We start from the raw sequence: 21,601 nt of genomic DNA on the forward strand, positions 1-21,601 counted from the left end.
TTAGTTATCTAAAGATGGCTGCCCAAGGAACACCAAACCAGATGAAACAACAGCAGAAATCGCTCCGCTCACCCCACTGCGCCCAGCTGGCCGTCGTCGCCACATTTGTCATCACCCTGTGGCTGCAAACGGCAGACGGCTGGATTGTCCCACAGCTGAAGGAGAACGTTTGGGTCACGCTGGCAAAGTCCTTGCAACAAGACAATCTCTGTCTGGCCATGGGCAATGTGGACAACCCATTGTCCACATGCCTGGTGGGGGTCCTCTTGGTTGCTGAGGATTGGCCAGTCTCAAATTCCGACCTGCTCCGAACCACAGGTAGGAGACCAAACCCCGTCGACACTTGGGACGAGTCGACGAAAATCTTACCTAACAGCAAAGAGGAGCCCCAAGAATTGGACCTGTTGGGGTCCTCCTCCGCCAGATATTGTGTGAAATTTTATTATAGACGGCCAAGTCAAAATTAGCATGGGATTGACTTAGCCAAAAATACATATAGGAAAGATGTAACACCTTTGAGTAAGAAATACAATTCACAAACATGGTGTAACTATACTAGCCAAGTTATCTCCATTTCCTCCACTCGCCCTAAGTCGTTGCCCTGGGGGATGTTCCTTATCTGTGGGGACCGAGTATGGGCGGGAATACTGTCCCGGCTCCAGGGAGGTCCATGCAGCCTTGGCAAGCTCGCTACCCTCACTCCCAACAGAACTCAAATTTTGGATTGGAAAAAGGAAAGACAATTGGCTTGCTCTAAAAGATCTTATGACCAATTTGATCAAAATTGTGATTCAGAAATTTATAACTGGGGCAAGACAAAGAGGGTTGCAGCTTCGATTTTCCTGCCATGGTATGCAGTCGCCAAAGCCCTCGGTGAGCTTTCTCACCTGGAGTGTTGGATTAGCAAGCATGCCAACGCGTCGTCTGCTGCCCTCTCAGACCTGTTAGCAGACGAGCAAACCACCAGGCATGCTACCCTACAAAATAGGGCAGCAATTGATTTCTTGCTAGTAGCCCATGGCCACAGTTGTGAGGACTTTGAAGGACTTTGTTGTTTCAACCTTACATCAAGAAGTACCTCCATACAAGTGAATATCCAGCGGATCCAAACTCAAATTCAAGACATCAAGACTGAGACTTCGGCTGTGGACCCAGTTAACAAACTGTTCACGCAGTGGGGAGTCCCGGGGTGGGCAGCCTCGATCATCAAAGGACTCTTACGGATTTTTGTCATCATCCTAATTATCTCAGCAGCATTAGTTATATTTAAGAAGACTTTAGTTAAGACTTTAGGGGATGTTTATTTATTAAATAAAAATGGGGGAGATGTGGGAGGGGGTGTGGAGAGTAGCCCCCCAATAATGCCATGGGAAGTAGTTTAAGTCCCTGCCCCCCAAACTGTCAGTTATGTGTTACCGCCCCTCTTTGCAGTATCAATCATTAGCGGAAATGTTCTGGAAAGTTCCTTGTTCTATGTAACCCCATTGGTCTTTCCCCAGTTGCCACTCCTTCTTCTTACACCCACTGGATGTTCCCCCTGTCTATCTTCCCCTACCCCACTCCCGAGCTCCTTCCCCATTGGACAGCTCATACCTTGACCCGCCTACCCTGGACCAGATATATGTTTCAGCCCGCCCCCTGCGCGGGGCTCTTGGAGCAAGCTCCCTTTCTGTGAGGCTGTCTACCTGCACCCCTTCGCTCAGTCCCTGACACTTAGCCCTCAGAGAATAAAGCCACTTCAGAGTCAACCCGCCTTCAGCTGGAGATCTCTTTATTCCATCGTCTCTGCCCCTCGGAATCTCCATCCACTGGGGAACCACCAAAGGGACCCAGAGACAGGCTTAAAAAGGCAGTCAAGAATTGCACTAATTGACATGACACTGAGAAGAACCCTGTGGTTAGAATAAACTGTTAGCAGATTTGTCAGCATAAATATCCTACAACTGGCTAATAACCTCTCCTTTTCCTGATCCACCTGGAAGGGATAAAAGAGACCTTTCACTACAAAGTTCAGGACCAAAACCCCGCCAGAATAAATCACATCCTGACTAAATCTTTAAACTGTGATGAAGGGGAAGGCAGCAAACATGTCTGCTGATACTGTAGTTGGAAGAGCTAGAAAAACACCTCAAGAAGCGGCACCTCTTAACTAATGTTGCATCGTGTTACGGAATGACAGAGTTTTACCATATTTTGTATTTGGACTATAGTGACAATTTCTGTATGCCTTGGAAAAGTCTTGCTGAATAAAATCATAGAACTATACAACGACTTGGCTTAGAAGGTACATTGAAGATCGTCTAGTTCCAAACCTCCTGACATGGGTTCCTTATATAAATCTCCTGCTGAAAAGCATTAGCCTGGTGCTCCCTGTTAAGCAGAAGGTAAAAAGTAGAAACTTTCATGGTAAAAAAATCGAATCCTAACTGTAAGTTCTATCCAAGGACAGACTTGCATGAAAAGCAGTCTTGTGCAGTTTCCACACTGAAAACTCCCTAAAGTCTCCCTTCAAGATAAATTATTTTATTAAGAGGCAGAAATTCTTATAAGGTGATGTATTTGAAGTTCCCTTCTATTCCCTCCTATAGATAGAAAAAATATGGAGTTGATTTTTCATAAAAATACTGATTGTCTTCTGTGTTTGAAATCACTAACACATGATTAATACAGACTTCTCAAATGAAAAAGAAAATCCCACCCACAAGAATGAAGAACCCCACACACTCTGAATGAATAATCTATAGAAGCTGTTCAGAGCAGGGTGAATACATAAAACCTGAATTTTGTGAATATTCTTTCAATTTTATATCAAATCTGTTTCTACTACTTTCAGACCTGATTTTATTAATCATAAGCATTACACTGGGCTGGAAGAATACCCTGTTTTTGCGGACTTGATGATTCCTTCCAAGTTATATTGTGGTCATTACTTGTTCTGGACTAGGACCGCAAGCCTGTAAATTAGATGAGCATCCAGTGCTAGGGACTGGACTGCCCGAGCCCTCTCCCGAAGCCCTTAGGTCTGCGAGACAGTTTTGCTGGAGAATGAAGGAAGAGCAAATTAACACCACGGTGGTCACAGAAATCCTCCTTTTACTGTCTCCATGGGCACACACACCCTTCGACAAGTCGGAGAGGGAGGCTGGCGGGGGACGGCACTCGGCCAGGGGTGGGCTGCCGGGCTGTCCTGCCCGGAACGGCCGGGCAGAGCCCTGCCCGCGGTGCCGCCGCGGAAGAGGCGCGGGGACGGGCGGCGGTAGAGCCGGAGCCCCGGCCGCGCAGCCCCGGCGCTCCCGGGAAGGGCGGCGCGGGTCGGCATTCCCGCGGGTCACGGAGGGGAGCGGGCCCCGCGCCCCCGGCGGCCGCAGCCGCGCTTCTCCCCCATCGAGCCCGCGCCGGCCTTGCGCAACACGGCGCTGCCCGCTTCCTCCCCGGTGCGGCCGGGGAGCCGCCCCTCCGCTCGCAGAGCTCGCTCTTGGCATTTCCCCATTGCTCGGGAGGCGGCGGCAGCCTGTGCCCGGGGCCCGGGCGGGCGGGGGCGAGCGCCGGCGGCGGGGCTGGGACCATCTTGCCCGCCGCCACCTCCCGGGGCGCCCGCCCGGCTCTGTGCATCCGCCTCTTCCTCCCCCCGCGCTGCCTCCGCCGGGGGAGCCGGCGGGGGCCGTACGTGCCGGGCCGGGAGCGAGGGGAGGGTCTGCGGCTCGGCGTCGCTGCAGCAAGCGCCGGCCCCGCCGCGCCGCCAGGGACCGGGTGCGGGTGCCGCCGCCGGCTCTCCGCGCCGTGCTGCTGCTGCTGCTGCGCGGCGATCGCCGCTGCTGGCGGGAGGGGCAGGGATGTGAGAGGCAGCGGCCGGGTCGGCTTGGCCCCCACGCCCTTTTTTTTTTTTTTTTCTTTTTTCTCTTTTTTTCTTTTTCTCTCGCCTCCAAAAAAAGACCAAACCAGCCAGCCAACCCCAAAAAACCCAGAGGGCGTGGGGGGGGGGGGGGGTGGGGGTGTGGGGGAATTCCGTGTCGCCGCCGCCACCCTCCGCTGGATCCCTTGTGAGGAAATTGCCATTCGCCGGCAGCGGCTGCACATCTGGGCGGGCGTATCTGGGCAAACGACGTCGGCTCCCGCTGCCTGCCTCCAACGTCCTCCAACCGGCCGAACGAATCTCACCGGACCGCCGGGGAGGCTCCTGCTCGTCAGCCCCGGGCTCTTTCTTTCGGGCTGAATTTTAAAAAAAACCCTGGCAGCGCGGGGGGGGGTGGGGTGGGGTGGGGTGGAAATAAAGGCTGCTATTTTTTTCCCTTGGGATTTATTTCATGGGGATGTGTTCAAGACAAGAGAGGATTCAGAAGGATATTGACGTTGTGATCCAAAAGTGCAAGGCGGAGAAGGACTGCCTGTTTGCAGGTGAGTTTGTCCCCGGGAGCCAGGTTGGCGGCGCGGAGGCTCCCGCCGCCGCCGCCGCCGCGCCCTCCCCGGACCGCGCTCCCGCCGTGCCCGTGCCCTTCGCCGCCGTTCCCGGCCGCGGGGCCGCTCTCAGATCCCGTCTTCCTCCTCTCCTTCCGAGGGCATATGAGGGCAGAGGAGACCAGGCGCCGGCCGGGAAGGGAGCGGGCGGGGTGGGGGGGCGGCATCCCGAGCCGGGAGCGTCGCGGCGGCCACGCAGCGCCGGAGCGGCCGGCGCAGCCCGCGGCCGAGCGCGGCTCGGCGCGTTCCGCTGCGCGGCTGCTCCCGGGCGGCCGCCCTCGGCGCCTGCCCTGATCCCCAGCCCCGGGCCGGTGCACACCCAGCCGCCAACGGGGCCCAGTCCGTGCCAGCGGCCCCGACCGCCCTCCCCTGGGGATTCGCGTCGCCCCGCGGTGCCGGTGGCGATGAGGCGTCGCAGGAGCCCGGCTGTCGGCTGCCTGTTGCCGTGTGTGACAATGGAATTCCCTGCCGTTGCCATAGCACCGGGCACTTGTTGCGAGGGGCTGGGGGGGAAATGCTGCATTTCCTCTGGCTCACCCCGGCTCCCTCCTCTCCACCGCCCCCGTGTTGGGAGCTGAATGCTGCTCCGTAGAATCTCGGCTGCTTCAGCCAAAATCAAAACAAGTTGTAATAAATCAGCTCTTTGTCTTTCAGATTTCAGGTACTCAGACTCCACCTTTACCTTCACCTATATCGGAGGCTCCAAAAGGTACTGTTTTTTTACACTGGTGACTCCATGTCTTGGTGGCCGTAAAATGTAGTGGTTCAATAGTGTGCCAGGTTTTTTTGTTTCCTTATCTTTTGTAAGGATGATTAAATCATCAGCCTTCGTCCAAGCGTAAACTGAGGAAGAGCTGTTGAGGGAGGTGATGAGAAAGGTGGTGCTAGTCGTCAGAGGCTCGTTCCTCAGAGACCTACTCTGTGAAGCTTTATGTCTTTGTTTTTTTCTCAATTTATATAGAGACGTAGAATTCCTGCCACATGTAAGCCTAACAGAAACATTGCAAAGGCATCAATGTATGGTGTAAATTTAATTCATATTAAAAAGCTGGGAAAAGTTACAATTGTAATAACAGGCAGGCCAAATTTCACATCAGCATTTTACTTCAATGCATGAGAGCCATATTTGGTCCCATGGCAGATGCAAGGCTGTCTGCCGTTGACCAGATTAAATTCCTGAGACATTAAATGAAATGTCAGTATAACCTAGAAGGCTGAAAACATGTTTTATTGAATGTTTAAATATTATTTTTAAGTGAATCCAAGCTTGTGGTTATAAATTGGATTGTACCTGCACACATTTTCAAAATATATTTCAGCATTTGTTGTGCTTGTCAGTTCAAAAGGAAATATATGTAGAAACTTGAACACATTCTTCTTCTTTCCTGGATTGTTAGTTATCATTTACTTAATAAGGTGCTAATTAGCTAGATTTTTAAAATTTGATGTAGCAATAAGTTTTGCATTTATTTTCTGGTTCCTTTTTTTAAAAATAATTGCATATTTTGGGATCTGGCTGTAGGACCAGACTCCCAGATGGTCCCCAGGCTGTAGGGTTGCTCTGAAAAATGTTTTCCCACCTCACTACCTACCACTTCCTACTAAAGAAAAGGACAACTTCTGTCATTTTCAGTGAAGTAGAATATTTCACCCAGTAACTGAGAACCTGTATATTTTTGGGTTGCTCATAGTATACGTTTGCCTTCAGTATTGTAATATATGTTTTGTTTTGATGTGGTTTTAAGACAGTTTCGAAAGGATTGATATTGAAACACCTCATGTGACATGAGCACCTTAGCATAGGTACGAATTCACAAAGCCTTAAAGGTGTGACTGCCACGTTTAACTGTAATGACTTTTGCAAGCAGGGCCTAGCCGTGGTTGGCTGAGGTGATAAGGAGGGGGAGACATGTTAACTGTCATGAAAGGCGAGAAGAATGCAAAGTGTTAAGTTTTGTTTTAATAGATACAAGAACGTAATCAATAAAGCACAGCTATAATAAAGCATCGTACCAGTTGGATAATTGTGATGAATATGATAGGAGCTATCTACCATGTTTGTAACCCTAAGATAATGAAACCACAAGTTACATAAGATCCCAGCCCTTAAAATTGTACCTTTCAGATAAAGAAACAAAAAAAGGTGGATGCTAGAATTGTAGAAGTATAAAAGCCTGTATAAAATGAACCACAGTCAGACATGCATCTAGAGATGCTAACTCCTGCATGTTCTCTTGGCATCAATAAAGGTGTGCTTTTTTTTACAGTACCTGCTGTGGAATAGATTCCTTTGAATCAATACAGTAAAAACTACTTAACAGAGACACCATTTATCATTGAACTAAAATGATTGAATTTGAAAGTTACTTTGAACTGTTCTCTAAACTAAATATCATAGCAAGGAAAACAGGAAGTCAAACCAGTCTGTTGTTTCCATTTTCTGAGCTGAATAAAGTGAAAAGCCTAAGGACTTAACTGATGGCAAACAAACTGGTTTGTCAGTGTTGAAACAAAGTATTGGCACTTACTCAATGAGAAACGGAAGAAGGCCTTACAGAACTGAGAAGCAGAAGTTAATGCTTAGGGGAATTGGTGGAAGTGGGTTGTTGCTTAGAGCAGACTCAAATTCCACTTTCATTTTCACATTTTGAGCACATTAAAAAAGCGTCCTTTTAGAGGAGGGTTTCATGTTCTCTGTGTTCCTTCCTTGTTTGTACTGTGATTTAGGAAGTTGTTCTGTGGTATTCCTTATATACAATGGTGTACTGAGTGGCAGGCCTATGGCAGTAAGCTCTCATACATATGAAGTGTGTGTGTAAAATGAAAGCTATTCAGAAAAAAACTTCAGCTTTTTGCATCAGAGGTGTGTAAGTGGTTTCTTCTTAGAGGAGGTTCTTGTGGAACAGCAGCTGTTGTGCAACATGTGCAGCATATGGGCAAGTCTCCATTACAGGGTCAACAGCAGTGACTTACACAGTGTAACAATTTAGGAGAGGACAGGGTCATCCTGGGACCTTCTTTTTGCCCTTTGGGTATGAGTTTTTTCTTGCTGTAGCTGTGCATTTCCTGAGTGGAAACACCATTTTTTGATTATTGCACTCAGGACCTATTCTGAAATGATATAGCTTCTTTTACATTGTGGTCATGGAGTCATCAGCCGATAGGTCCTGTTCAGTTGCTTCAGATACTCACCCCAGTGACTTTTGTTTTTCCAGTCTACAGGAGCACAAGTGCTAGAATAATGGGCAGAGGAGTGGATGTTCACTGAATGGGTGTTCAAAGCAAGAAAAGGTCTGAATGAATAAGAGCAGAAGTGGTGTGTAAAAGAAGGTTACAGTACTTTAGTGCTCATTATTAGCCATGCCTGGAACTAAGAATCATGCTTTGTTTCCTTTAAATGTTTGGGGTTTTTTTGTCAGTGTGTAATATGGCCTTCGTTTAGCCATGGTGGTTACATGGAAGAGCAGAAGCCCTTGAAAGAAGGCAATTTGTTTGAGAAGCAGGATTCTTTGGCAAATGATGATACTAGCAAGTTAATTATCTCTCTGGGTTTTCCTCAGCATAGTGTAGTTGCCTCTAGTGCACATTATGTTTGTTTATCAGTGGTCTTAATTTATAAGCCCAGAGCCAGATTAATAGTACATTGGGGTAAGTCCATGGAAGTCAGTGTACTAGTATTATTTCAGTTATTATGAAGACTTAAGGTTTATTTGTGTTTTTTTCCTTCAAACTGCTAAATTTATCTGTGTGAGATTTTTTTCCTTGAGACAAGCTTCTCAGACTTTATCTGATTTTTCCCTTGTTGCTTGGATTGATTGCATAGCCTCTTCCTACACTTTTGAAATACAAAAGTAGTACATAAGCATGCTTCAGATGCATCCAAATAGATAATTTGGATGGTACAGAGGACATTTATTTTTGCTTATGTGGAGTTAACTTGTAATTCCATAGTAATTTAGTAGCAGTCAGACAATCCTTTTAGACTGTATTCCTTAATGCATTGTGTTCACACTTCCAAATTATTAGATCTGTGTGTCACTGCAGAGATGTGACCTGTTTTGGGAAGGTTGTAATTACCAATTATCACGTCTTTGTGCTTAATGTGGGCACTAAGTAGAGGGCAGATTGTTTATCAGTTTATTTTTTTATTTCATTTTCAGAAAGCAATAAGTAGGTTGATTTCTTATACAAAGAGGTATTCAGTCTGGTGCTGTGACTGTGCAAGATTTACTCTCCTTTAACTAGAAGAAAATTTAAAAATTAGTATTTTTTTTCTGCAGGGTCTAAAACAGATATTAAATTGTGAACATGTGGAGTTCTCCATTTTAAAAGAATCTCTGGTTTCCTTTTTCTGTCCCTGTATGAAACAGTGTTCCTCCAGAAACCAAGCAGACTGAATAGATACGCTGATCTGTCATCTTTCAGATAAAAATGCATTCTACCCTGAAGTTGTTTTCAGTTTATATGTCATTTGACATGCTTTACATAGAAGCAGTGCTTGGTTGTCCTGGAGAAAGATATTTTCTCTTTAGTATTTTTCCTATCCTGCTCTTTTTTTTCCCTGAGGCTAAACAAGGACATAATATCAGTCCTGAAATACTTCTTCATTCAAATACGTTCCTAACTCATTGGCAGTGAAGGACAATGACGATAAGGTTGTGCAGAACTAATAATGAGATCTAATACTGCAGCATATTGCAACTAGGTAGCACCTGAACATACAGATTAATTTTGCCAGCAAAGTTCTCATCTCCTGTTCATGCAGTGGATTTATGTTCTGCCTTCTGTATTTCATCACAGTGATTGTAACAGTGGCATTCTGAAAAAGCAAGGAAATTTTGATCTGAAGTATTTGTTTACTTTTGCTTAAAATAACCACAGTTTTGTTATCTTACATGGTTTCATTTTGAGTATTTGGCTGGCTTTTTGTATTTTATTGTGGAGGTTATTGTAGTACCAGACTCTCTCACGTAAAATGATGAGTTAATTTCTGTTTTGCTGTAGTAGTGAAGCATTTCACAGATAGGGAGCTGTGCCACTGAAAGAGTGACTAAATTACTTGTAACTTTGTAGCTAGAGATGAAACCACTACCTGAAGTTCTAGCACATTACATCCACCAGGTATTTAAACCATTTGACAATAAATAGGTGCATATAACCTTTTTCTTCCCCTTTTATAGTATGTTCTATTGCTGCTTCTGTGGATTTATAAAACTGCCTACATGAGAGATTCCATTTGGTGAAGAATTTTGAAATTCTAGTGCAACTCTGGTAACACTGAAGTCTTTGGTATACAAAGTGGTAAAGAAAAACCTGTTTGGGATAAATGATACATATATTAATATTGAGGTTCAATTTATGTAAAATATAGGAAAAAAGAGAAAACTGAAAAGCAGTTTTTAAACTGAAACAGGTAATTGTGTCCTCTGTCAGTTTTGTTACATGGCAGTGTGCTTACTGGCTGTTCAAGGATTAGAAGGGGAAGGTTGTACTGTTCCTTTTGGAAATAGCGGTAACTTAAAGAAGATGAAAGTGTTCGTGAAAGTATGACTAACGCAGCTGAGAACTTGATTTTAATGGAATCCATTGCCCTGACTGGTTTTAGATTAGATGTAATCAGTTTTATGCACATCCTAGAAGCGGCTGGTGCAAGCACATCTCATCTCCTGGTGCTGATGGCAGTGTGTAACTTTGTGTTCAGGTTATTAAGTAGGTAATTACATTCCTAAAATCTACTCTTACAGTAAGAGAGGGGTGAAACCTAGGTACACGGCTTTTACCTAGCTATCTGTTAATTGCTATTTCAAAATACCTGGAAATTTCTACATCTTTCAATTTTAAATTTCCTATCAAATATGACTTAATATTTTTTGCTGTTATGACACCATTTCCTACACCATTTCCTACACTGTTTCCTTGAGAGAGAAGTCTGTGGCATGAGATGGGAATCTAGTTTAGCTATAACATGGCAGGAATTGTGATTTTCATTTTTTCACTAAAGATTCTGTAGTTAAGGTAATGTTGAATACAGCCTGGGGTACTTAAAAATAGCAGTTTTGGATCAGGTATTATTAAAACTTCAGTTTTAAAATCACTCTCTAAGATAAGTTTTCCATTCTATGAGCTTCTGTTAATGTACCTTCATTCTAACTTTATACTACTTCTAATATTGTCTGTGTGTACTACGTACATGAAACCTATCTATACATTCCTGTAGACAGTTTTTTGGTAAATACTGCAAGAAGTTCAGTAGGTTTGATTTAACAAATTACTTATCCTAGAAATAGATCTAGTAGAACACATCATTAAGTCTAACGCTAAAAGGTTGTGAAAAGCAAAAATGCCACTAACATTCTGCTCATGGTGTTACTGAGCTTGCCTTGTTTTGCTGGGTTTGTGTCTAACAGCTCCTCCTTACCTTGCTATTAAGAAGTCTATCTGAAATGAACTCTGTCCCCATCACTGCATCATGTAAAAAACATGCTTCAGGGAGAGCATGGTCTTGTGGAGGTCCTGTTCAGGTCTGGCGAAGCAAGTACCAATACCAAGAACAACTACTTTAAATTGTGAACCTCTTCCTTTCCGTGAGAAAAATGTGGCTTTAGGCATTTAAATTAATGGTCTAGTTTTCAGAAGTGTCAAGCTCCTGCACCACATAGCAGTCTTGGTATTAACATTTAGCACGTTTTAAAAGCATTACAATTTGTATTGCAGGTGTTTTTGCCATACAGATTGTATGCACTGTTTTAGGAATAGTTCACCAGCACAGAGTTGGGGGAGTGCTTGAATGTCTATACAGAAAACAATTTCAGTAACTTCTTTCAATACTTGAATCACATATTTTAACATATTAGTACCTAAAAATAAACCTGTAGGCTGTCACTGTTAATATGTTAATGTGGTAAGACAAATAAATTTGAAAGCAGAGTTCACTCTGCCAAAATTAATTTAGATCATTTTTCTCTGTATTGGGACTAATGCCTTTTCTGTCTTTTCCTGTTAGCCTCTACTAATTTCCCATGTATTTAATTCCTCATAAGCAAAGATAAGATACCTATTGGCATATTTTTTTCCATGGATTGCTTACTGTGTAGAACATGAATTCTCATTTGAGTCAGTCTAACCACTCCCGAGTCAAAATAGTTTCAGTACCTAGAGCGAAAGTAAATTTAAACTTACTGGGAGAGTTCACTTAAAATTAAAACTAAGAAAGGGGTGAAATGTGAGTAAATCTAAAAAATGCCCAGTGTATAATTCTGCTTTGACATTAAATAAATCCTGTGGAAGAGGACAATCTATGTCTTCCTTGCTACAGGAGGGTGAAGATTTTTACATGTATTTCATGGAATATGCCTCATCTGAGGAAAAGGAGCAGGATCCTTTTTAATGACTTGTAAGGGTAAACTTACTGTGCCATGTAGCAGGAGCTAGAAAGTCTTACTGAAAGAAGAGGGCCCTAACAAGGTACAGAATTAACATCTCCTTCTACTGAGAGCCCTCTGCGTGCTCACACAAGATAGCATCCATCCCACTTCTATGGGAGGAAGAGCAAGAAAGAGCTTTGGGTAAGGAACAGCGGTAGTTGTTTCTTTTACAAGTCAGAGTTCTCTTGGGAGTTTCACATCAGAAATTTTATTCCCCTACTCCTATGGCACCCAAGTAACCCATGGTCTTGTGTGTGGTCATGCAAGGCAGCAGGCAGAAAACAGCCTTGGTCCAGTGCTTTGAGCACCTTTCTGTAGCTTGCTTGAAGGCAGAGGATCTGTGAGCCTTCCTTGTCGTCTCCTGTCTGTCACAGAAGATGGTGGTATATCCTAGCAATTAGGATGGAGCTGAATTGTCCAAGGAAGAGGTCTATAATGCTCAGCGAGATTCTGTCTGGAGCCAGGAATTAAGGGCAAAGAGGAAGAAAGAAATTAGCTAACCCTTCAGATGTTTTCTTCCAGCCTCAAGGCACTGATCAGAAATAAAAAGGGCAACAGCTTATCACCTGGATAATGAAATACACTGTTTGCCAAAACAAAGTGCAAAAAATGGTCACATACCATTTGTAGAAAGAAGTATGTAATTAAAAGATAAATTCCTTTTAGATTGTGTAGCATTCTGCATTTCCTCTTGTGCAGGTTGCTGTCATCAAATCTTCTTGCTTTAAATAAGTGTTCCATTTTAAGGTTTTAGAGAAGAATTTTTTCACATTAAGAGCCAAGCTAGAAGACAGCATTGCTTTTCACCATTAAGCTGTCACGTTTCTACCTAAAAAGGTGTAAAGTGTTTGTGACAGACACTGGTCGCTCTCAAGTAGAAAAAATAGGCTATGGTTTAGACACAGTATTTCAGGTCATTAGCTTTTCAGCAAATTACATGTTTTTTTTGTGTATGTGTGTGTAATCACTCATTCTTGCTTATTCTTGTTCCTTAATGCTGAAAAAGTAATCTTGGATAGGGAATTCTCACCCTAGAATATTCACACATATAGTAAAATATTAAAATAATTAGGATGTCTGGAGTTGAAAAAGGTGTTGAAACCAGGAAGCATTTCATTGTATAAATGTATAAATAAAAGTACCCGTTGATAGTCAGCTTCTTATCTGATATACAGCTCTGAGTATAGTTCTGCTGATGTGATGAGACTCACTTGTGTGCACAGTTATACTGCTGAATAGTTGATTTTATGCTGACTATTCATAATGAACAGCAATTTGATTTTTTTCATCTGAGTGGGGGAAATTCTGAATACTAGGGTTCTGTTTTCTGTCATCTTTGTAGATGTTTTCTCCTTTTTGAATACTTTTGTGAATGGCTGGGGAGCTGCAATCTATCCATGGGAAAAAACTCTTGTTTCATGCATGCTTAGTAGGTTGCTGATGTTGCTGAGGTCAGACAGATGGCCAGTTGTCAAACTTACGCTCCTCCTCTGTCTTTCTAGCCTTAGCATCTGAAAACTTGGTTGTCATAGAGTGATGTTTTAAGAATGTAATTTGCTGGGCCACATGAAAAGCCTCTTTACCCGTCATTCAGTCAGAATCAGTATAAGTTCTTAAGCTGAGTCTGAAAATGGTTCAAGAGCTTTTTGTAGGTATAACCCATTAGCTGAAAGAGAAATTATGATTTCTCAAAGACAATTCAGTGAAAAACTAAAAGGATCATTCTGTTTTTTTCTATATTTAAACTGTGTGAAATCTGGTCATTTCAATATGTATTTTTGCAAAACACTGGAACGTAGGAAAAAAAAGTTTTACAGTATTTCAGACCAAAAAATGGCGTTCAGGTATTAAGAACTTCTAGAAGACACACTTGGTTTATGCCATAGTACAGCAGTTACGGGCACTATCTATAGCCTTCCGTTACAGACATGGATGTATATAGTTTACTGTTTTGATGCAGTTCTGTGAATATCCATGAACTCTTTCACACATGGTTGTACCTGTAGTACAGCTGAAAACTGAACATAACTAGTTCTGCTCTTTTAAGAAAGTATAATGTTAAAAAATTACTTTGCTGTGAAGACTTTTAACTATTCTGTAGAAAATAGCTTGTCAGACTTGGCACAAAATTTTAATACTATGATTTTGTAAGCTCATGCTGAAGAAAGACTACTGTTTCATCAGTGGGTGACAAGAATCGTGAAATTGGACATTTTTCTGTGTAATCTAAGGACATTTACAATTCCATGTTCTGGCTGTTGCATTTTATTTGTTCATTTCGATATTCTATTTTTAAATTACGAGTTCTGAGTAATTCTAAACTTCTTTTAGCTTAGATGCAGTGAATTAGAAGAATCTCATTCTCCCTGTGAATCACAGATGAGGAGGAAGCAAGTGCAGGGAGATTCCAGGCTCTTTTTGTACCTGGATTTACATCTCACTCATCATCATTTACTTCTTATGGATTGTCCCTCTTATGATGAATAATTTCTTATTTTGCTGTTTCTATGCTTAATTATAAATGATTAGATATTAAAAAATACTGTTTCGCTAAAATGTATGCCTTTATTTAAGACATGAAGAAGCACATTCATTCTGCAGTTCAGCAGAAAAAAACCTGACCTTTGCCAAGGGCAGCAAGCACAAAGAGATATGTTGGGTAAATATATATCTTCTATATCTAGCACTGTCTGGCTTCAAGGCAGACATGGATGTGTGGAAGATGCTGGCCTCCCAGGGGGCTGCTAAGGATTAGGCATTTGCTGTCCATGAAGAGAAGAGGAGTTGTACTTAAATGAGTCAGGATAAAAATTACAAAAGCTATTGGTTTTATGGAGCACATAAATTGATCACCATTTGGGGTCAAGAAAAGCTGGCTACAGTCTTTACTTATTTCACCTATTAAAAAGTCATGATCATCCAGCAGCACAGTGAGTCAAGTCTTTGATTGGAAGACCACTTCCAATAGGTGAAAGGCAGCATATATGTCTTTTCATGGCAATTTCAAAAGCATATTTCCAGCATATCTCAGTGTGTGTAAGTTGCAGAACTTTTGACATAAGTACTGAGCAGATCATCATAAATTGCTGGCATTAATGTCATTTTGTCCTTTTGCTGCTTACAACATATTCCTATCTTTATTTTGTCCCAAGTTAACTTCTCTGTTGTACTTTTTGTGGTGCAACATTATTACCATATTCTCAGCTAATTTAAATTGACAAATTGCCATGGAATTTGGTGAAATCATTGCCAATTTACAGCATTGCAGACCTGTCTATAATTAAATTTGTCTTGTCAAAGAAGTATAAATAGAGCAAAATATATATAAAAAATGTAAATGTTACCTTCTTTGCCTTCTAATAGAAAAGTTTAGGATAGGAATGATAAGTTACATACCAGAGTGAAATTACACATTATTTGTGTAATTTTTACACAAATTTTAGGTGACAAGTACGGACAAATTGCATCAAGGCTGATAAAGTGAGATACAAGGTATGTTTTTTAGGAATGTCTTGTATTGAAGTGAGGAGGACCAAAATGGTGCAGAGATGCCTGAAGTGATAGGGAATTGATATATTCTCCCACATAGCAAACAAGTGTTCTCAGCAGTGTGGCATTTGGGTCTCAGGTTTGCATGTGTTGCAACTTGTAGGCAAAGGCCAAGACACCACAGTGGTCTCTTTTTGTTTTCAGTGCTAAACTGAGCTTGGTGAAGCGCTGACCAGTTTGTTTGTAATGTTGATGGTCCCATGGGATACCTCTGGCACAAGAAAGACCTTATCCCACAGAAAATACCAGCTCTGTGCTCCCCCTTGGGCAATAATGATGACTTCAGTCTGCAGAAGTTAAAGAAAGTTTGTTACCAACTCTGGCTAGTTTCATTTTGCCTGTGCCACTGAGGAACATAATCCTTGCAATTGTCTTCCTGTTGTCATTTTCCACCTTCTTTCTTACAGCCTTTCATTTTCCAGGAATGCTATGCGTACTGATTTATCCTGACAAAAACTTCTGGTGATTGTGTTTGTATTGTTGAAGCAGACAGACATGAAACAGTTGGCCTTACACAAGGGTGCCATGAAGGTTAAGAGTATGGAGCGGCTCTAGACCACACATCTCCCAGTTCTTTTCAGTTTAGATACAGATTCTGAAACACTTGTTTCAGTTCTTCAGAACTTTCACCAGAATAATGGATGCATGTGTTCGTTGCTGTGTGGCTAGGAAAAAAATCTCCCAGAAATCACTGCTGAAATAATTGCAGCTGCTGCCTGAGTTGTTTGCTGGTTTAGGTTTAAAAGTCCTTTCAAACTGGGGTGTTTTTGTAATTTCTGTTGTACCTAAGTAAGTCTAAACTTACTTAGATGTTCGGAAGTGGTGTGTATTTCAGAACTTTTAACTGTAGAATGCTGCACAGGTGTAAGAGTAAGTTTTAGCTTGAACTAGTAGAAGTTGCGTGCTCTTAGCATGATAGAAAATGTACAGTAGAATGACAAAGGAAATAATAAACCCCATGTTGCCAATGTGGTTTCACATTCTTCATGTTATAGACTCCTGATGCTTTAACAAGGAGCCTCAGTAGACCTTTGTGAGTCTCCAGTAACTATTTTTAAATTCTGTTCTGTAAATAAAGGAAATCTGGTATTTCAATCAGTAACAATGAATGCTTCATTAGGTACATGGTGGTCTTAATTATCACTTTGTACACTGAGGGTGTTCACTCACAGTACTCACTTTGGCCATCATGACAATGTTCTTTTCATGTATGTGGTCAGTAACAGGACTGCTTGATAGTGACTTTTTACTCTCTATAATGTTTGAGCTTTTCCTTGGTGTGTGATTCTGCTTTGATTTATAATAGTATAAGTCACAGATTAATTACTTGTCCTGTTAGTGGAGTCCTGATAGTGGAGTTTCACTAGTGTGAACTGGACACCTTGAGTATGTCTGTGATTTCTTTAAGGATCAGGCTTGAAAACCAGGTTTGTGTGTTGTGCAGATCACCAGCCCCAAAGGCAGAGTGTAGTTGAGGAGTGCCCTCCACACACAGGACCTGTAGTGCCCGGGAAGTCTGTTGTGGGTGTGTACCAGTAAGTACAGCTGGAGGGGTGAGCCATGGACCATGCCCTGCAAGCCATGGAAATGGTGGGAGTGGGAAACTCTTGTGTGTGCACCTTGCCTGAAGGCTGCTCTGTCGCACCTCTGTTAGTGCACTGGCGTCCACCTGCAGTGACCGTCCTTTTCAGAGCTTTCAGAGCAGGACAGAGAGCTGCCCCAGGTGAGCTCTCCTGTCTGTGGGATAGAGCCTGGCAGTCTGCCACAGGAGACTGCACTTCCAAAAGCCTGCTGTCCTCCACTCTCAGGGCAAGTGGGACTTGAGGACTAATGGGAGGCTGGCAGATAGCAAAGCCCTGCAGTGCAGTTTGATGGAAGTCAGGTCAAGTAATAAAGAATTAACTTCTAAGAAATTACACTGGGGCTGGGGGAAACATTTTGTTGTCAGCAAAAAGTGTGCCAGGCTAATAGAAGGAATTCTGTAAGTTCAGTATCAGTGAAATCTGGGAAGAAAGGAGTTGAAGAAGGATCACAGACCTTCTTTATTGCCTTTGCAATAGGTCTTGGAGTACTTCAAGCATAAAGTATTTGTTACTGAAGAGGAACTACACAGAAAGTATATCTTTGCCATTGCTAATCTTACGCAATTATCTAGCATGAACCAACCTGCAGCATATGCAGCCACTCCAGACCATACCTAGTGCGTGCACACACGATTTTTGGCAAATGGTGTCAGCTTTCCTGTTAGCATTCTGTCCTTTCTCAGAGGACTTACAGATTTATAGAATACATCTGAACTCTTCACAATAAGTTTTTTTCCCTTTCATTTTTTTTTCTCGTTCAAATATATGTGTATTTTTAAAAATAAACATGCAAATGAGTTTTGCCCTTCATTTCCCTGCTAAGTTGTCACTGTGGCCCTGAGGCTGGCAGAGGTTCTGCAGCATTGCTTAGGGTGCTGCTAACATGTGACTGAAGGGAGATCCTTGTCACAGGAAGAGGTTCACTGTTTCCTTTTTGTTACTGCTAGGATTGCATGTGTGAAGGACTACAGAAGCGAAATCAGGAGGAAGTAGGACAAAGAAAGACCACAGGTCGATATTCAGTTCTGTTACACCAGTTTAAGGTCAAGCCTGCCTGTGTAGGGTAGGCGTCTTTATTAAAGAGATTGTGTTACACAGCAAAGACAGAGTAAGATGTTCTTTCCTCTACAATTATACACATTAAAAGACAGTAGAGACAATAAAAAATATCTGTTTTCTCATTATCTGTTTAACTTTTATTTTCTTTGAGTTATTTTAAATTTATTTTTAATGGCAGTAAATAATTCCAGCAAGAGTTTGAAGCTGGATGTATTACCTGCTATAGTAGTGTTATTTCCTTAAGTGATGCAATGCCAGGTTTTGCATTATTTTAATCTGAAGGGCTGAGCATGACTAATACCACATTTTATTCAAATTTTCTACCTAAAATTCAAGAAGTAATATTTTATGCACCTGACTGATGTATATTCAAGGCTCAGATAGATAAAACAGCTGAGCTGTTCTACCCCTAATATCCTGAAGTTCCGTGTTGGGTGCAGCCCATAGCTCTGTAGGGGCATATCATGCCAGTGATGGGGACATTAGCTACTACTTGACTGAGTGAGAATCCTTTACAGCTCTCAAACTTCAGTGATTTCAATGTCTAATGATTGCAATATGCTTATGATGAATTAACTACATAATACACTGTACTGAAAAAATGCTTGGTTGGTGAGGTGAAGGCTGAGTGGGCTGGGGTTGGTGTTGGGACTTTCCTGCCTAGATTGTTTCAATTTTGAAGTCAACTGGTCAGAACTGCTGAGGTTTTTATTATTGTACTTGATAAGTTACAGGAGATTACCACAGAAGCATTTTCATTTTGCTGCCAATCAGCATGTTGACTGAAACAGAATAATAAAAGGCTTCTTCATTTAGCCTGATCCTCTCCACCTCTGGACTATGAAAGGAGACTGATGAGATGACATAAGCTTAACTAAAGAGAAAGCACAGTTTAGTTTCTTTTATATGGTCATTTTTTGCCTTTACTATTCCATTTTTTCCAGTTAAAGTTTATTGAAGTAATTGAGGGAAATACTTAACTTCTGGCCAAATTTAATTTAGAAATAATCCCACTTATAGTTCAAATTGCTTTGATTATTTCTGTAGCTTCAATCATCTGCATAAAGTTGAAACAATGATACTGGATTTATTTACACTCCAAGAACCTAACCTAGTGTATCTGTCTGTGTATCTTGGCCATCTGTCTAGCAAACCACCCCCCTGCCCTGCCTTATGTTTAAGCATAAAATGTATTTCTTTACAGTGGCTCAAGATTCTCTCTGATTCAATAATATAATTTTCATTAAGGTTGATCATATCACATGATCAATGCCACCAATAGCATTTTGAGAAATTCAGTTTGTCTTATTTCATTATCAGCTGCTTCACAATTACATTTAGTAAAGTGGCAAATGAGCCTGCAGAGGTGTCTTACAAAACAGCATGGTAGAAACATTCATCTTTTAAAACAAAATCCACCACTTTATTTTCCACTGACAGTGAAGACAGATGAACATGCCAGGCAAGTGCCCTGTACTAGTAAGAAGGCAGTGGGGCATTCGGGTCAGAGAAGCTTACAATTGTTGATCTTTTGAATAATTTGCAAAGCAACTTACTTAGGTGTTACAGCATCTATCTCATAAGGTGTACTGGCCTTTCTCTGGTTTTCTGGAACAGACAGTATGGGGACCCAGCTCTGGGTGGGACTGTCAGGGTGCTGAGGAGAGTCTTTGCAAAGTTGTACAGTAGGAAGAACTGCCAGGCTTGTGTCAGGAGTTGCACTCACAGGGAATTTAGGTACTTGGCTCCTGTCTAGAGTCTAGGGTAGCATTAGGTATTCCTGTAGGCCCTTTTTGTTTCAGAATATGACTGAATATTTTGTTCTAGTGTTTGCCCTCCATTCACTGGTGTATGATCCTGATCTGTTCCCAGGGTGGAGGTGTCAGGGTACTCAACTATGAGACTGCACAATGCAGCCCCACAATTAGGCTGTACCAGCATGAAAACAGATCCTAAAATGTCTTAAAACCTCTGCATTGTCAAGTCCTTTCTCATTTTGTACCTTTTACCTTTTCTAAACTTCGGTTTCAGGATCCTAAGTCCTTTTCTAAGGATTTTTGAGTGTGACTAATTTTGCAGGGTCGCTTGGATGCTGGCAGCTTGGATTAATGCTTTGGAGCAGCAACATAGATGCTTGGTGGAATTGGCTGGTTAGGAATGGAGATATGAAAGACTTTTTAATGAGCATTCAGTCTTTTGTCTTCTGGGTTATCTTAAAGAGTTCTGTTGGAGAAGGGAAACTCAGCTGAGTCAGTTGACTTAGGTTCTTGTATTTTTCAATTGGATTTTGCTCTAAATCCTTCTTTTAATACAAAGCAGCTGTGAGATTCATGCCTTACTGTGGTGTTTTAAGTAAGATGACAGTGCATGTCCAACATGCTCTCTGTGTGAGTTTCAGGTGCCACTGAATTGTGACATCAGGCCTTTGACATCTTAAGATATATTTCACAGATCACAGAATTTTCTGGGTTGAAAGGGACAACCCATAAGCATGGTAGAAACATGCTTGATCCACAAGGATCATCAACTCCAGCTCATAAGTGAATGGCCCATATGGGGACTGAACCCACAACCTCAGTGTATTTAATAATTAAAGAAAAATAGCAGTTGATTTTTTTCTCCCCCAGACCAGTAAAGTGTGTTTATTGTGATTTCCAAATCTATATAATCTCATTCTACAGCTTCACCTCAGGCTGCCTTGGTACAGGGTGGTTTATAACCTATTTCTGCTCTTGTGAGTTCTCCTTCTCTGTTGGTATGTTTTAAAAAGGGTAGAGATAATGGAGGAGAAGGTCTGGATGAACTTGTCTTTCACAGCCGGGTATTGCACTGATGACATAATGTAGCTTATGAACTCAAGCATCTATACTGTATGAATGCATATAGTTGCATTCAGGTATTTGAAATTATGTTTAAAGTGGTATCTAATGGAATGGGGAAAAGCGTCCCTTGCTTTACTGGAGTTCTTTGGGATGTTTCAGGAATAATGATCTTTTATTGCCTTTTGTCCAGCCTCACACCTTTCGGCAGGTAGGCAGATTGGAAATCTGACTTGGGAGCATAGCTCAGACTAGACACACACGATCAGTGCTCAGGTGGGTGTGCTGGAGCTGCCTTATTGACTGGGGGCCAGGTATGGGTGCCCAGAAAGGGTTAACCAGGAGACAGCACTGGAGAGACTGGAGGAACTGAAGATGGCTGGCTATTAGCAGAAAGGGCAGGGGGAATGACAAGGAGATAAACACATGATTTGGAAGGGGAAATGGATAGATAGGTGTGAGAGCTTGACGCAGAGAGAAAATGAGGCCAGTATGAGCACGGGAAGAAAGATGGTGACTCAGGGAAAAAGAAAAGTAACACTCTTGAGAAAAAAGGAGAGGAATGTATTACATTCTAAGAAAATATAGCATTCCATATTGGTAGGCTAGGAATAAAGAGAAGAATAAACTTTGATGCTTTAAGGAGAAAATGGACTGCGCAACAAGAAAATAGAGAAAAATCAGAATCTGTAAGTGCATACATATTCAGTGC

General features: G+C 42.2%; 1 protein-coding gene across 3 annotated transcripts in view; it reads left to right on the top strand.

The window, feature by feature from the left end:
- Window positions 1-4,073: 4,073 nt before the first annotated feature.
- The window catches only part of PARP8 (poly(ADP-ribose) polymerase family member 8), a 112,615-nt gene continuing 95,087 nt past the window's right edge, over window positions 4,074-21,601 (top strand). The window contains exons 1-2 of one of the 3 annotated variants that reach the window (XM_021553888.3): window positions 4,074-4,395; window positions 5,110-5,164. In XM_021553888.3, coding sequence (XP_021409563.1) covers window positions 4,305-4,395; window positions 5,110-5,164 — 146 coding nt within the window. In that variant the 5' untranslated portion in view covers window positions 4,074-4,304. Of the gene's footprint in view, window positions 4,396-5,103; window positions 5,165-21,601 lie in introns of those variants that run through there. The other 2 variants (XM_021553889.3, XM_085567492.1) reach the window with 2 other exon arrangements.

This window comes from Lonchura striata, chromosome Z (assembly GCF_050655825.1).
Source record: "Lonchura striata isolate lonStrDom1 chromosome Z, ASM5065582v1, whole genome shotgun sequence".
Classification (NCBI taxonomy): Eukaryota; Metazoa; Chordata; class Aves; order Passeriformes; family Estrildidae; genus Lonchura; species Lonchura striata.